This window comes from Cherax quadricarinatus, chromosome 78 (assembly GCF_038502225.1).
Source record: "Cherax quadricarinatus isolate ZL_2023a chromosome 78, ASM3850222v1, whole genome shotgun sequence".
Classification (NCBI taxonomy): Eukaryota; Metazoa; Arthropoda; class Malacostraca; order Decapoda; family Parastacidae; genus Cherax; species Cherax quadricarinatus.
The window spans coordinates 4,065,750-4,081,326 of NC_091369.1; the positions used below are offsets into that span (position 1 = coordinate 4,065,750).

General features: G+C 38.2%; 1 protein-coding gene across 1 annotated transcript in view; it reads right to left on the bottom strand.

Moving 5' to 3' along the window:
- Positions 1-201: 201 nt before the first annotated feature.
- LOC138850928 (cytosolic phospholipase A2-like) overlaps positions 202-15,577 on the bottom strand; it is a 54,129-nt gene continuing 38,753 nt past the window's right edge. The window contains exons 12-17 of the mRNA XM_070101581.1: positions 15,289-15,396; positions 13,882-14,380; positions 13,250-13,476; positions 10,729-10,979; positions 7,997-8,123; positions 202-2,562 (exon numbers count right to left, since the gene is read on the bottom strand). Coding sequence (XP_069957682.1) covers positions 2,120-2,562; positions 7,997-8,123; positions 10,729-10,979; positions 13,250-13,476; positions 13,882-14,380; positions 15,289-15,396 — 1,655 coding nt within the window. The 3' untranslated portion in view covers positions 202-2,119. The remainder of the gene's footprint in view (positions 2,563-7,996; positions 8,124-10,728; positions 10,980-13,249; positions 13,477-13,881; positions 14,381-15,288; positions 15,397-15,577) is intronic.

Genomic DNA, 15,577 nt, shown 5'->3' on the forward strand with positions numbered 1-15,577 from the left:
TTCGCTAATATAATTTCAAATTATGACCAAAACTCGTTATACAGCTCCCTACTTGACTCACTATTATGGCATGTGTGCACCATTGTTGTTTACATCCTCCATGGGTTCTGTATCTCTCCATTATACCTTGAAACTTTGCAGAATTTCAAGTTGTTTAGAGTTATTGTGTATCAGAGCAATGTAGTTAGAAAATAAAAATACTTTTCTCTGTATAAATGTTTAATGTACTGACTGTACAATATCATTTGTACTAACAGTTATAATATAAATAAATAATATGTCTACAGGATACATTTGTCATGAACAGTTTTTAATGAAAATGAAGTTTAGGACAGTATACACCTATCATGAACAGTTATTAATGACAATGAAATGTAGAAGAGAGCACAGCTTATTTCATGTACATTTTCAATATGCCAAGATGAACAATTAACAACTAATGAAATGTAGTATTCCTAATTAAAGGAAGTCACAATACTCCACAGGTCTTAACTGGCACACAATTTCTCTTTGCAACATACTGATATAATAAACATCAAACAAAATAAATTCCTCTGTTGAATATAATTTTGATGTATAAAACTGAGGTATACAAATTAAGGATTGTAATTCTAAATACCGAATAGTCACATTCAAAAGCCCAGTGTATATTACCTTCGGAATTTTGTTATCAAGCTAAAGGGATTTTTATCTACAAAAATACTTGATCCATATTTTTACCAAAATATTTGCCAGTTATAATATCTTTAAAACTTAAATGGAATACATTAAATACAATATTGTATTGTTAAATGTAAGTTTACATGAAGCTCATGCAGTAAGCTGCTATTTCAGGAGAGATGATATGTAATGACAATAGTTCATAGCCACCCATATACAGTGGAACCTCGGCTTATGAATGCCCCACCATACGAATTTTTCACGATATGAACAGTCACTCGATCGATTTTTGCTTCTGGATACGAACAAAATTTCAGGATGTGAACGTCCCCCTCAAGGGAGGTTCTTTGGTGAGGGGCTCTTGATCAAGGGAATTGGATCTGTGCTTCACCTTCCTAAATTAATAATAATAATAATAATTATTATTATTATTACTTTAATACAACCATACTAATAATAATAATACACTGCAGCAGGCCTGTTGGCCCATACTAGGCAGGTCCTTCACAATCCATCCCACTAACAGAACATTTGCCCAACTCAATTTTCAATGCTGCCCAAGCAATAAGCTTCGATAATTTTATTTACTCATGTGCAGGTCCCACTCACATCCAACCCCTCCCACTCATGTATTTATCCAACACAAATTTGAAACTACCCAAGGTTTTAGCCTCAATAACCAAACTAGGCAGATTGTTCCACTCATCAACATAAGAACATAAGAAAGGAGGAACACTGCAGCAGGCCTGTTGGCCCATACTTGGCAGGTTCTTCACAAATCCAGCCCACTAACAGAATAAACGCTACCCAAGCAATAAGCTTTAATAATCCTATTTACTCACGTGCAAGTCCCACTCAAATCCAACCCCTCTCACTCATGTATTTATCCAACCTAAATTTGAAACTACCCAAGGTTTTAGCTTCGATAGAACCTTGGGTAGCATTAAAAAGAGATTGGACAAATATATGAGTGGGAGGGGATGGGTATGATTGGTGTCATGGGTACATAATAACATTAGAAAGGAGGAACACTGTATTAGGCCTGTTGGCCCATATTAGGCAGGTCTTTCACAGATCCAACCCACTAACAGAATAAGCGTACCCAAGCAATAAGCGTTGACAATTCTATTTACTCATCTTGACTGTGTGATAATGGAGTTACAGGAAGCTGACATCGAAGAAATGCTGAACACTGACAATGATGCACCTGTTGTGCATTCCTTGAGTGATGGTGAAATTAGGTGAATTGTGATATATAAATAAGCCGTAGAGTTGATATTAGCATCATAATGAAGTATTTTGTCATGCCTCCTAAGAGCAGGGAGTCCGCTGGAATGCATTAATGCCATTTCAATTAATTTAAATGAGGAAAATTGACTCAGCATATGAACAAATCGGGATGCAAACGAGGTCACGGAACGGATTAAATTCGTAAGCCGAGGTTCCCCTGTACCTAGGTTCACAAATTAATGGATTCATCTGAGAGCTCCTCTAAAGCATCTGTGTAGTCACTCTCAGAGCTGTCTCTACTAATCTGGCGGTCCTGTATGAGTGATTTCCGTGCAAAAGTTTTCAACTGGTTTTCATTTTTTTTGGAAACTTTCAATTTGAGATCTGAACTGCCTACAATGCCACAAAAGCTTGACACACGTTTCACTGTCTTGACCACAGCATCTAAAGTGATCTTTCTTGGGTAATACTGTTTTTTCCTGGAGATAACATCTTCAATTTCCTTCTTCACAGTGTCGATGCACAACAGGGTGTTAAACTCCACTAGCTTTGTCAGACGATCAAATTGCTTTGGTTCGTACACAAAGTTCATAGAAGAAAATGAATTATTTGGATCATCAAAAATGGGAAAGTCAGCAAATTTAATTTCCTCTTCAGTTTCCCGTGGAACTCCTGAAAAGAATAAAATTTTATAAGTAAATTTATTTTAATTCAGGCGCCAAAAACATAGTAATTCATAGTAAGGATGTTCTCATTACATCCTACATTTACAAAAAAAAAATCATCTATTTATTAAATAAAACAGGAAATTGTTTATTATTTTTGAATATTACCCTACTAGAATTTGTTGAGGATAATTAGCAGGACACTCCATGGGAAAGTGGAGAAAAATCCTTCCTCTGTAAACCATGTATGTTGTAAGAGGTGACTAAAATACCATGAGCAAGGGGCTGGTAACCCCTTCTCCTGTATACATTACTAAATGTGAAAAGAAGAAACACGTTTCTTCTTTTTTCGGATCACCCAGCCTCGGTGAGTGACAGCCAGTGTGTGGAAAAAAAACAGAAGGACAATCACTAAAGCCCATGAAAGATATGATGATGATACAACTGCACTTCAAAAAACTAATGTACTGCATTGTAAATAATGCACCCTTCTATGGATGCAAGTGATAAAAATTGCCTGCTGCCAAAATGAGGGAATGTCAAAAAACGATCACCATCCAGAGGAGATGGCTTTTGATTCACTGACTAAGAACATAAGAACATAAGAACGAAGGAACACTGCAGAAGGCCTACTGGCCCATGCGAGGCAGGTCCAAGTCCCTACCGGCTTAAGCCAATGCACCCAACCTAGTCAGGTCAGGTCACATTGAGTTAAGGGAGGAACACGGCAACCGACCTGTTAGCACAAGCTATCAGGTCTAACTCACACCCACCCACATCTACTCATGTATTTATCCAACCTATTTTTAAAGCTACACAACGTTCTGGCCTCTATAACGGTACTTGGGAGTTTGTTCCACTCATCCACAACTCTATTACCAAACCAGTACTTTCCTATATCCCTCCTGAATCTGAATTTTTCCAACTTAAAACCATTGCTGCGAGTCCTGTCTAGGCTAGATATTTTCAGCACACTATTTACATCCCCTTTATTTATTCCTGTCTTCCACTTATAAACCTCAATCATATCCCCCCTGATTCTACGTCTTTCTAGAGAGTGCAGTTTCAGGGCCCTTAGTCTATCCTCATAGGGAAGGTTTCTGATACATGGGATCATCTTTGTCATCCTCCTTTGTACATTTTCCAGAGAATTTATATCCATTCTGTAATACGGTGACCAAAACTGTGCAGCATAATCTAAATGAGGCCTAACCAAGGATGTATAGAGTTGAAGAACAACCTGAGGACTCCTATTATTTATGCTTCTTGATATGAAGCCAAGGATTCTATTAGCTTTATTGCGAACACTTATGCACTGTTGTCTTGGTTTCAGATTACTGCTAACCAGAACTCCTAAATCTTTTTCGCAATCCGTAATATTAAGATCTACATTATTTAGTTTATATGTGGCATGGTTATTGTCCTGTCCAACATTTAGAACTTTGCATTTGTCTATATTAAACTGCATCTGCCACTTCTCCGACCACTGCATCAGTCTATTCAAATCTTCCTGGAGTGCTCGAATGTCCTCGTCAGAATGAATTCGACGGCCTATTTTGGTGTCATCGGCAAACTTGCCGATGTCGCTCTTTATGCCCTCATCTATGTCGTTTATGTAGATTGTGAACAGCAGGGGGCCCAACACTGACCCCTGTGGAACACCGCTCGTGACGCTTCCCCACTCTGATTTCTCCCCATTTATGCAAACTCTCTGCTGCCTATTTGTCAACCATGCCTCTATCCAGGAAAAAATTTCTCCTCCTATTCCATGTGCTTTAATTTTCCTCAATAGTCTCTGATGTGGGACCCTGTCAAAAGCCTTACTGAAGTCCATATACACAATATCATATTCATTACCATGATCTACCTCCTCAAATACCTTAGTGAAAAAAGTTAATAAATTCGTAAGGCAGGAACGCCCCTTTGTAAAACCATGCTGAGATTCGTTGATTAATTTATGCTTTTCAAGGTGGCTACGAACTGCCTCGGCAATTATTGATTCCATAAATTTTCCCACTATGGAGGTTAGGCTTATTGGTCTATAGTTCGAAGCTAAGGACCTGTCACCTGTTTTGAAAATAGGTATCACATTTGCCATTTTCCACTTATCTGGCACCATGCCAGTTTGTAGTGATATGTTGAAAAGATTAGCCAAAGGTGTGCTAAGCTCCTCTTTACATTCCTTTAGAACCCTTGCATACAGTTCATCAGGGCCTGGGGATTTGTTAGGTTTTAATTTATCTATTTGCCTAAGGACCATGTCACTTGTGACCCTAATCGTGCACAGTTTATTATCGTCCTGTTCTACATAATTTATCATTACTGGAATATCGCTGGTATCCTCCTGTGTAAAAACTGAGAGGAAGTATGTGTTAAAAATTCTACACATTTCCTTATCACTGTCAGTGAGCTGACCCGAGGAACTTTTGAGTGGGCCTATCTTGTCCCTGATCTTACTTCTGTATACCTGAAAGAATCCTTTTGGGTTAGTCTTCGATTCTCTTGCAACTTTAACCTCATAATCTCTTTTTGCTTTTCTAATTCCCTTTTTTATTTCTCTCTTTAACTGAATATATCGATTTCTTAATTGCCCCTCTCCTCTTTTGATTTGCCTATATATGCCTCTCTTTTGACCAATCAGATATTTTAATCTATTGTTCATCCATTTAGGATCATTTTTGTTTGATCTGATTTCTCTATTTGGAACATAATTTGACTGAGCAGCTAGAACTATGCCCTGGAAAGCATCATATCGGCAACCATCACCACCTACCTGACCCCTAGTCAGGTCATTCCAGTTCAGCCCACCTAAGTAATTTTTCAGTCCTATGAAATCAGCCAAGCGAAAGTCAGGGACGGAGACTTGATTGCCATTATTAGGGGAATTCCATGATATGTTAAAACTGAGTGATTTGTGATCACTCTCCCCAAGCTCATCATTAACCTCAAGATTATTAATTAGTGTTTCCCTACTGGCAAGAACCAAGTCAAGGAGGTTATTTCCCCTAGTTGGCTCTGTCACAAACTGTTTTAAAAAACAATCCTGGATCGTATCAAGAAAGTCACCCGACTCTAAATTTCCTGTCAAATTGCTCCAGTCAATCTGTCTATAGTTGAAATCTCCCATTAGCACAACATTTTCGTATGTAGATGCCTTACGAATTTCGTCCCATAGAAGTTTACTGCACTCCCTATCAAGATTTGGGGCCCTGTAAATCACACCCAAAATTAGTTTTTCTCGGCCCTCGAGAAGCTGTAACCAAACAGATTCAGTGGCTGACGCTTCTAATTTAATATCTTGTCTAACACAACAATTTAAATTGTCTCTGACATACATCGCTACTCCACCACCTTTCCTGTTGACCCTGTCAGTGTGGAATAATTTATAGCCTTGTATGTGACATTCAGAGGGCATCTCTCTATCTTTCAGATTGAGCCAGGTCTCTGTTATAGCAATAATATCTATGTTTCCTGCACTTGCAATTAATCTTAGCTCATCTATCTTATTTCTAACACTCCTGCTATTAGTATAGTAAACCTTAAGGGAGCTAGTCCCTTGCTGCCCTCTGCTGTCCCCCTTTGTTTGCTGACCTGTTCTATTGTCTTTATTTATAACTTCATGCTGAATGCCTTTTATACATTTAATGTTTCCAACCCTAGTGTTGCAACCTGCTTGTTTCCCACACACACCCATACCTCTATCTTCCATCAGTTTAAAATCATAGGCATTTCACCAATGGCCTTCTCAATCGAGTCTGCAAGTGCTACCACCCCTGCCCCAGAGAGATGAACCCCATCCCTTGCATACATATCATGTTTGCCATAAAAGTTGTTCCAGTTGTCAATGAATGGGATTGCAAGCTCCTTGCAGTATCTGTCTAGCCAGCAATTTACACCAATTGCCCTAGACAACCATTCATTTCCTACTCCCCTTCTAGGCAAGATGCTACATATGATTGGGATCCCTCCCTTAGACTTAATGAAATCTATAGCTGACCTGTACTTATCTAGCAGCTCTTCTCTCCTACCCTTCCCAATATCATTTCCACCAGCACTGAGACAGATAATGGGCTTGTTCCCATTACCTGACATGATATTATCCAGTCTGTTGACAATGTCCCCAACACCAGCTCCAGGGAAGCACACTCTATCTCTCATCTTCTTATTCCTATTACAAAAAGCACGGTCAACATATCTTACCTGAGAGTCACCAACCACAAGAATGCGCTTACCTTCATTAGCAGGGGCAGTAGTACCCTTACCTTCACTGGCCACTGAAGTACATTCATCCTGGAGAACAGAGAAGCGATTTCCTACCTTCAGATCTTCACTCTTAACTTTCCTTACTCTGATGCGCCTCCCATTACTGTGAACAACTCGCCACTTGTAGCAGGTGCTGGGCTGCACCTCACTGCTGGTAGCCGTTGCTACCTCCCCACCTACAGCCTCCTCACAGTGAGAGACAGACTGCACCTCACTGCTAGAAGCCTCATTCCCCACATCTCCAACCACCTCACACTCTCTCCCAGGCCCATTGAGGTGGACCTTCAGCCTCCTAATCTCCTCCTGGAGAAGCAAGACCTCCTCCTTCAACTCTCCAACCTCAGTTTTTAAAACACTGCAGAAGCAAGCCATGCTTTGTAACCGTCCACGCTAATCCCCAAAGCAGCTCAGGGTCTGTGACCTCACGTGACGACTGACCACTGAACACTTCTAGTGTGAATATATACCTCAGAACTTCCTAGTGTGAATATATACCTCTGAACTTTCTAGTGTGAATGTATACCTCTGAACTTTCTAGTGTGAATGTATACCTCTGAACTTTCTAGTGTGAATGTATACCTCTGAACTTTCTAGTGTGAATGTATACCTCTGAACTTTCTAGTGTGAATATATACCTCTGAACTTTCTAGTGTGAATATATACCTCTGAACTTTCTAGTGTGAATGTATACCTCTGAACTTTCTAGTGTGAATGTATACCTCTGAACTTTCTAGTGTGAATATATACCTCTGAACTTTCTAGTGTGAATGTATACCTCTGAACTTTCTAGTGTGAATGTATACCTCTGAACTTTCTAGTGTGAATGTATACCTCTGAACTTCCTAGTGTGAATATATACCTCTGAACTTTCTAGTGTGAATATATACCTCTGAACTTTCTAGTGTGAATGTATACCTCTGAACTTTCTAGTGTGAATGTATACCTCTGAACTTTCTAGTGTGAATGTATACCTCTGAACTTCCTAGTGTGAATATATACCTCTGAACTTTCTAGTGTGAATATATACCTCAGCCTTCGTCAATCTAACTTTGTGTTAAGTTAGGTGAGGGATCTACACTGGTATATTCAGAACTTTTGGAAAACCTTCAGAAGAGGTACAGTATATAAAGCCCACAAAAATCTCAATAAATTACATAAAATTCACTTCCTTAACATACCTGGTGCTTTAAAATTCTTAAACTTGTTGTTGACTAGAGGGAAATGCAATATGACCGGACAAAACTGGTCGGTTGGATGCCTGAAAACGTAACACTCACGTACTTCTTCATTTTCATACTGAGCAACCTGTAAAATAAATATATTTTTCAGTATCTGCACTGTATATTTAAACTTCAGTGCTAAAATAATGTTTTATACAATATTTCTTAGTTTTAATAACCCCTTTGAGAGGGTGCTTTAAGGCTGATGCAAGGTTCTTGATCCAAGGAAATGGAGCTATCCTTTCCTGGGTAAATGAAGGCAAAGGACAGCAAGCTTCAAGAACTCTTGTATTACCGCTATAATATTTTGGCCATGACTGGACTTTGTCAATTATAGAAAATAACACACTGTACAGTAACGGCCCCCTTCAAGGCTGGCGACATTGCAGACCTGGAGAGTGTACAAAGAACTTTCATGGCACACGTAAGTGCGATAAGGCACCTAAACTACTGGGAACGGTTGAAGGTCCTTGATCTGTATTCCCTCGAACGCAGGTGAGAGAGATACATGATAATGTACAATTGGAAGGTCCTGGAAAGACTGGTACCAAACCTGCACATAAAAGTCACTCCCTGTGAAAGCAAAAGTCTTGGCAGGAGATGCAACATTCCCCCAATAAAAAGGAAGGGCGTCACAAGTACACTGAGAGACAACACAATAAGTGTCTGGGGCCCAAGACTGTTGAATTGCATCCCAGCATAGAAAAGGGGGATTACCAATAGACATCCCAGGCTGTCTTCAAGAAGGTACTGGACAGGCACCTAAAGTCAGTACCTGACCAACCGGGCTGTGGTTCGTACGTCAGCTTGCGTGCGGCCAGCAGTAACAGCCTGGTTGATCAGACCCTGATCCACCATTAGGTGTGGTCTTAAACTGGGTCGTGGGGGCATTGACCCCTGAAACCCTCTCCAGGTAAACTCCAGGTCACTGCAAGTATAAGTACAATAAAGCACCTCAATTACTGGGAACGGCTGAAGTCCCTTTTGACCTGTACTCCTTGGAATGCAGGCGAGATAGATGTATCTATGAAAGCAAAAGACTCAGTAGACAGTGCAATGTCCCCCCAATGAAAAGCAGGGGTGCCACGAGTATGTTAAGAGACAACACAATAAGTGTCAGGGGACCAATTGCCTCCCAGCATACATATGGGGGATTACCAATAGACCCCTGGCTGTCTTCAAGAGGAAGCTGGACAGGTTCAGCTGTGGTTCGTATGTCAGTTTGCGTGTGGCCAGTAGTGACAGCCTAGCTGATCAGGCCCTGATCCACCCTGAGAATTGGTCATGGACCGGGCCACGAGAGCGTTGACCCCCGAACACCCTCCGGGTATATAGATACTTTTTTTTTCGACAAACTGGCCATACCCCACAGAGTCAAGGTGACTTAAAAAGAAAAACAAAATTTCTCTTTTTAAATTTAGTAATGTATACAGAAGGGGTTACTAGCCCTTTGCTCCTGGCATTTTAGTTGCCTCTTATGACATGCATGGGTTACAGAGGAAGAATTCTGTTCCACTTTCCCATGGAGGTGTACAGATATACCACTTCATAAAACAAATAGGAATCCTGAGGTCAAGTTCGAGAAAAGTCACAGAAGAGGTCAATGTGGGGTAGGGGAAATGATTCAGGGATGAAGTAAGAGATAAAGTGAGGGAGGTGCAGTCATAGGGTCGCCTGACCTTCCTGATCTCACTTCTGTGAGCTCACCTCTTCATCACCTCCTGGACTTTTTTCTTTATCAAACCTCTGACCTCTCCTATGACTGCCTTATAAGGCAGTATATATGTATTTTTGCACACATTTGATAAAGTCCAGTCATGGATGAAATGTTATAACAGTAATACAGGTATCTTCACAACCATTTCTTCTCAAACCTGTCCTCCTGAGATCAGACTTCATGACCTCCCATTCTAGGGAATGGGAGGTCATAAGTATAGTTTTAACACTTCCAATTAAATGTAGAGTAATAATAAATAATAACAGCATTTTGATCACTCCAAATGTGGAGCAATCAAGGCCGCAAGACTGAAACCTTTATAATAAATATGCAGCACTATATGACCCTTACAGGTTTAGCGCTTGATTATCATTACATTTTTATTATAATCATGGGGGAGCGCTAAACCCGTAGGATTATACAGCGGATGTGGAGGGGAGGATGGAAGGTACTCAGGCTTAATTCGGGGAACTGGAGCACAGATCCAATTCCCAAGATCAAGAGCCCTTCACCAGCATCAAGGAGCTTCCTTCGAGGAGGGTCACCATTACAATAAATTACAATAAATATGTCCTAAGTTACTGCATTTTGTGTCTTTTCACATTATTAATTATTATTATTGCTGTACATTTAAGGGGAAGTGTTAAAACTATACAGTCCATGATTTTGTGATTAGTCTGCGTGAAATGCACTGCATGCTACTGGATTTCTTTTGTGCTTAATATTTTATTACATGTAAATTATATATTGTATACTGCAGAAAAGAAATAGAGTTATATTGCATTGCACTGAATTTCCAATACTTGTTGGTATCATATAACTTTGTAATGATAATTAAACATAAAAAAATTAAAACTTATTCAAAACAGATATTGTACAGGTCGGCCATCACTAATCCGGCACACTACAGGTCCCAATGATGCTGGATTAATGATGGCCGACCTGTATTATGGTAATATGTTTCAAGGTTTACCTGGTTTTCTATTGGAGGGAATGGAACTTTGTTTTGAATTGCCCACTTTTCAGCAAAAAGAAGCTCTTTGAAAGGCTGTGTTTTGTCTGAAGTTCTCTGAGAGAAGTCAAATGAAAGGTAGATATCCACAGCTCGTTGTGGCCGCAGGAGGAGAGGGTACGGAGAGTTGAAAGCCAAGCCGGAGTCGACTATAAACAACTTCTTTGCTGTGTTGTCTAAAGGTCTGTATCTGCTGCTGATTCCGATATCCACTGTAAAAAAAGAAAATAATGTTTAGACACTCAGTCAATGCAAGAATTGGTAATAAATTATGAGACTAAACAAGTGCTTATCCTAAAAAAATTCTTCCCTTCAAAATTAAAATATCTCTTTATTTGGTTAACATATTATTTAATTGTACAGTAAAGTATATAGCTCTAACTGAACTTTTGCCATTTATTTCTCAAAGAATTTAAACCTTGTGAAATAGACACCAGAATTTTGAAACTTACAAGACATGAGCATTTGCCACTTGAAAATCTTTCCCTCAAATACATAAAATTTGATCTGCAGTAGCCTCTGCCAACCTGTTGCAGGTACAGTATATGCCACTGCTACACATGAGACTATTATTTTAAATTACATTAATCCACTTTTTCCCAAATCAATGTCAATATAATCTAGTTTAATTTCAAAACTTTTAGATTCATCTCCAAATGTCATCCATTTTTATCTCCAAAAGGTGTCTATTTTCATCTCCAAAAGTCTGATTTCATCTCCAAAAGATTTCAACTCCAAAAGGTGTCTAGTTCTGATTTCATCTCCAAAAGGTGTCTAGTTTATTTTCATCTCTGATTTCAAAAAAGGTGTCTATTTTCAACTCCAAAAGATTTCATCTCCAAAAGGTGTCTAGTTAGTCTCATCTCCAAAAGGTGTCTGATTTCATCTCCAAAAGGTGTCTATTTTCAACTCCAAAAGGTGTCTAGTCTCATCTCCAACCATTATCAAATTTCATCTTTTAGCATCATCTAAATACATTTGCAAGTATTCAACTCTAAATACTAATACTTATTTCATCTAAATAAACTGTTAATTTTCATCTCCAAACATCTAATTTTATACTTAAACATTATCTCATTCCATCTCCAAACAATATCTAGTTTCACCTCTAAACTCCTTGTTTCATCTATAGAAATCATCTAATTTCACTACCAAATGTCATCTAGTTTTATTTCTAGACATCCTCTAGTATTTTCAAAAGTTGTCTAGTTATATTTCCATACTGTGAGTTAGTTGTAAATTCAGTGATATACAAATATGAGAAACCAGATGCAGTGAATCAATCCCATTCAAAAAGAAACCATGAACACTAATGAAGAAAAGATAATCAGAGCTTGCTTACTAATTTATATCCATCATAAACAATGGACATTCGATACAGAAATAATGAAGAGATGTTGCAGATTATTATTATTATTATTATAATCAAGGGGGAAGCGCTAAACCTGTAGGATTATACAATGCTTGTGGGGGGGATGTGGAAAGCATTCAGGCTAAATTCAGGGAACTTTAACAGAGATCCAATTCCCTAGATCAAGAGCCCCTCACCAACATCAAGGAACCTTCCTTGAGGGGCAGATGTTGCAGAACAAGCATTTATCAAGACAATGTGTCACTCGGTGTAGAGCAAAACTAATGTCAGCAGCCATTTGGATATGATATAAAAATAGTGCACTCATAAACAAACCATGGTACGGGTGGGGATTGAACTCACAGCGAGTCGTGGTTTGTTTGCAATCGTTTCATTATGAGTTTGTGAATCATGGTGCAGTCATGTGTGATGGTGCTTCCCTGATCTCTGCCCTTTATTGTGGCAGAGATGCAGGGGCATGAGCCTCCTGGCCTGCATGCTCCATGCTGTTGTATGAAGGGCAGTGGCTGCACCTAATGCAGCAGCAGGTGCTACATTAGGTTCAGCCACCTATATATCAGGTGTGACTAGAAATGAAAATGCTCTCTAATTATCAATGGAGGGAAAGATTCAGGACAACTTTACTGAACAAATTTATATCACTAATAAGCTTGTGAACATCATTTGTTCATATAATCGTGAAGAAATGCTAAACCCATAGTTTATAGACCTTTAGCGAATGGGAGGTACATACAGCACAAAGTCTAAATGAAGTAGGGCTAAAAGAAGAGCTTTAAAGGATAAAAAATAAAATGACACCACTGTAAGTATCTCTGTCAATATTTACAGGAACATTTTAAAATTCATTATTCAAATATTATGTATCCAGGCAACCTCTTATTCATTAGAAATGTTTCTTTAATTCATAACCTTTAAAAACTAATAGTCATGAATCTTGTAAATGAATACCCAGTAACCAAAATAATAATAATAATATAAATCCCATCACTCTCAGGACTAATGCAGTACATGCACAATTTTTTTTTAGCACACTGGCCGACTCCCACTGAGGCAGGCACAAATTATTACAAATTCTTTACTGACAGGACATAATATAGTGTAGAAGCTTACTCTCAGAATCCACTTTGTCCTCCTGATCCTCATCTTCACCCATAACATCAACAGCAAAAGGTGATATAGGAAATGAATGCCTCAAGGAAAGTCCACGGAAGGGATTCAGCACTTCGCCAGCTCTCCCTGCTCGGGAGTTGAGTATATTGGTCCCCGTCATGATGTTCTGTTTCAGTGCATCCCATAAACCTGCTTTCTTTTCTATTCTTGACCTTCGAAGTGTTTTTCTGTAAAATAAAAACTGAATCATGATTTTGAGTCTTAATGAAAAAAAGAACAACAGCAATTTTTCTCTGAGTGAATGAAAATAATGTATAATGACATGCAGTAGTGCATGTTATAATGTATTTTAACTTGATTAATGTTGTGGTTGCAGTATATGGACAAGAGGGATTACATGTATTTATAATAGGCTGGATAATCAAAAGTTTGTAATGATTTATTATTTTATGAGAGTTCATTATTTTTTATTTTTTTTATTAACTATGATAAAGTTATATTTCTTATAAAAGTAAAATGACTCTTATTGATACTGAAAGTAGATACTGCAAGTTACGATGGTGCACATTAAGACTAGAACAACAGCTTGTATTCCAAATATGGGATAATTCAATTGACAATGAAGTATTTACCTTCTTTCAGACCAGACGTTTTGTTCGACTGCGTCGTCTTTCTTTATGCGTGATCCTTTAATGGCCCCTTTGCGAGTTAATCTCGAGGCCCGAGCTGTCTGGAGTTCTGTATTACCCCCCGGGTCACTCGCACTGCTGGTCTTTCTTTCCTCTTTAGAAATTTTTCTCCTGGTCACATCAAAACTAAATTTTCTGTTTTTTTGCTTTAAATCTTCTTCAGTCTTTCCAGAAAGTTTTCTTCTCTCTTCAGAGTCATTTAGAGATAGAGAATCAAATGATTTGGATGTCTGCATTATTTTGTTTTGGTTGGTTTTCTGGTCCACAGACTTTGAAAATTCTGATAAGCCATTTTCCAAAGGCTGTAACTTAAATTGTTGCTTCAGTGTACTTCTATGTTCATCAGATTCCTCTTCAGATTCCTTATCATCCTTACCTTGAATATCTTCTTCATCTTCAGAGTCTGAACTCTCCCCTGAACTGTGTGTATCATTTCTTTGATCTGAAAAGGAAAAAAGTATTTGTAGTAATGACAAATACTATAAAGTACTGTACATATTGTATATTATAATATAAACACATGAGTTACTATTGAATTAGATTGCTAGCCTAATTTTTTTGCTAGTCTAAATATGAATTTATTTACCACACTGTATATTTCCCACCAAGTTAGGGTGACTCAAACAAGGAAGCACATTCACCATAACTCAATTTATAGCTGTGTTGTAGCTCAGAAAAACTCTACAGATAGGAAGTGTATCTGTCTCGCACTAAGCAGACGGAGGATTGAGCCTTCACCACATCTTGAGCTGGATGACTCACATGGGTTTAGCTGAGTCTGTGAACTTACATTAACTTAAGATGTAAGACTTTGCTCAGGGCCTGTAATTAGAGATGCTGTGCGTTTGCATCCTTACATCCAACAATCTGAATTTTAAATTGCCCAGTAAACAGGTTATGAGATTTCTGTCTCACTATTATCTCACAGAAAGCAGTTTTTCATACTTCAAAACATTATAAAGAACTTAAAGAACTTTTTCTAATCCTTCAGTAATTTTTTTCTCTATATCAAGTGAAGATGTTTTATACATCCTCTCTAGGTATACTTTTTTATCTTTAGTTCAGCTTACATAACATTATCTGAGGCATGAGTAAATTTTTAGAAATTAAACATATACTGTACATATTCAAGGAACTTTTACTGATGCATTATCCTAGTGGAAAAGCAGTTAGTGGAAAAAATCTAGGCATCAACAGTGAGTAAGAGACATACTCAGCAGATTAAACATTTTTTGCAGCAATAATAATTAAATATTAATACCTATTTTCCAGTTCATCCTTTTGAGCATCTCATGATCTGTACAATGCTTTTATTGTGGCAATAATATTTAGATATCAATATGTACTTACTTTCCAGTTCATCCTTTTGAGCATCTCTCATGATCTGTACAATGTCCTTCTTCCCTCCCTCCATTACTAGTGTCTTGATTAGTACTGTGAAGGCACTGCCCCATACACCTAAAATAAAGATCATCTCATTACTTAATGAAAACCATTTAAAGACTTATAATACAATTATCTACCTATTTTTTGCTTGGGCTGTACATTTGATTACCACATCAACATTTGCAAAAGGTTGAATTTCATTTGGAATTTGATTATGTTCCTATACGAGCCCACCAAATTCAAACCCCATTTT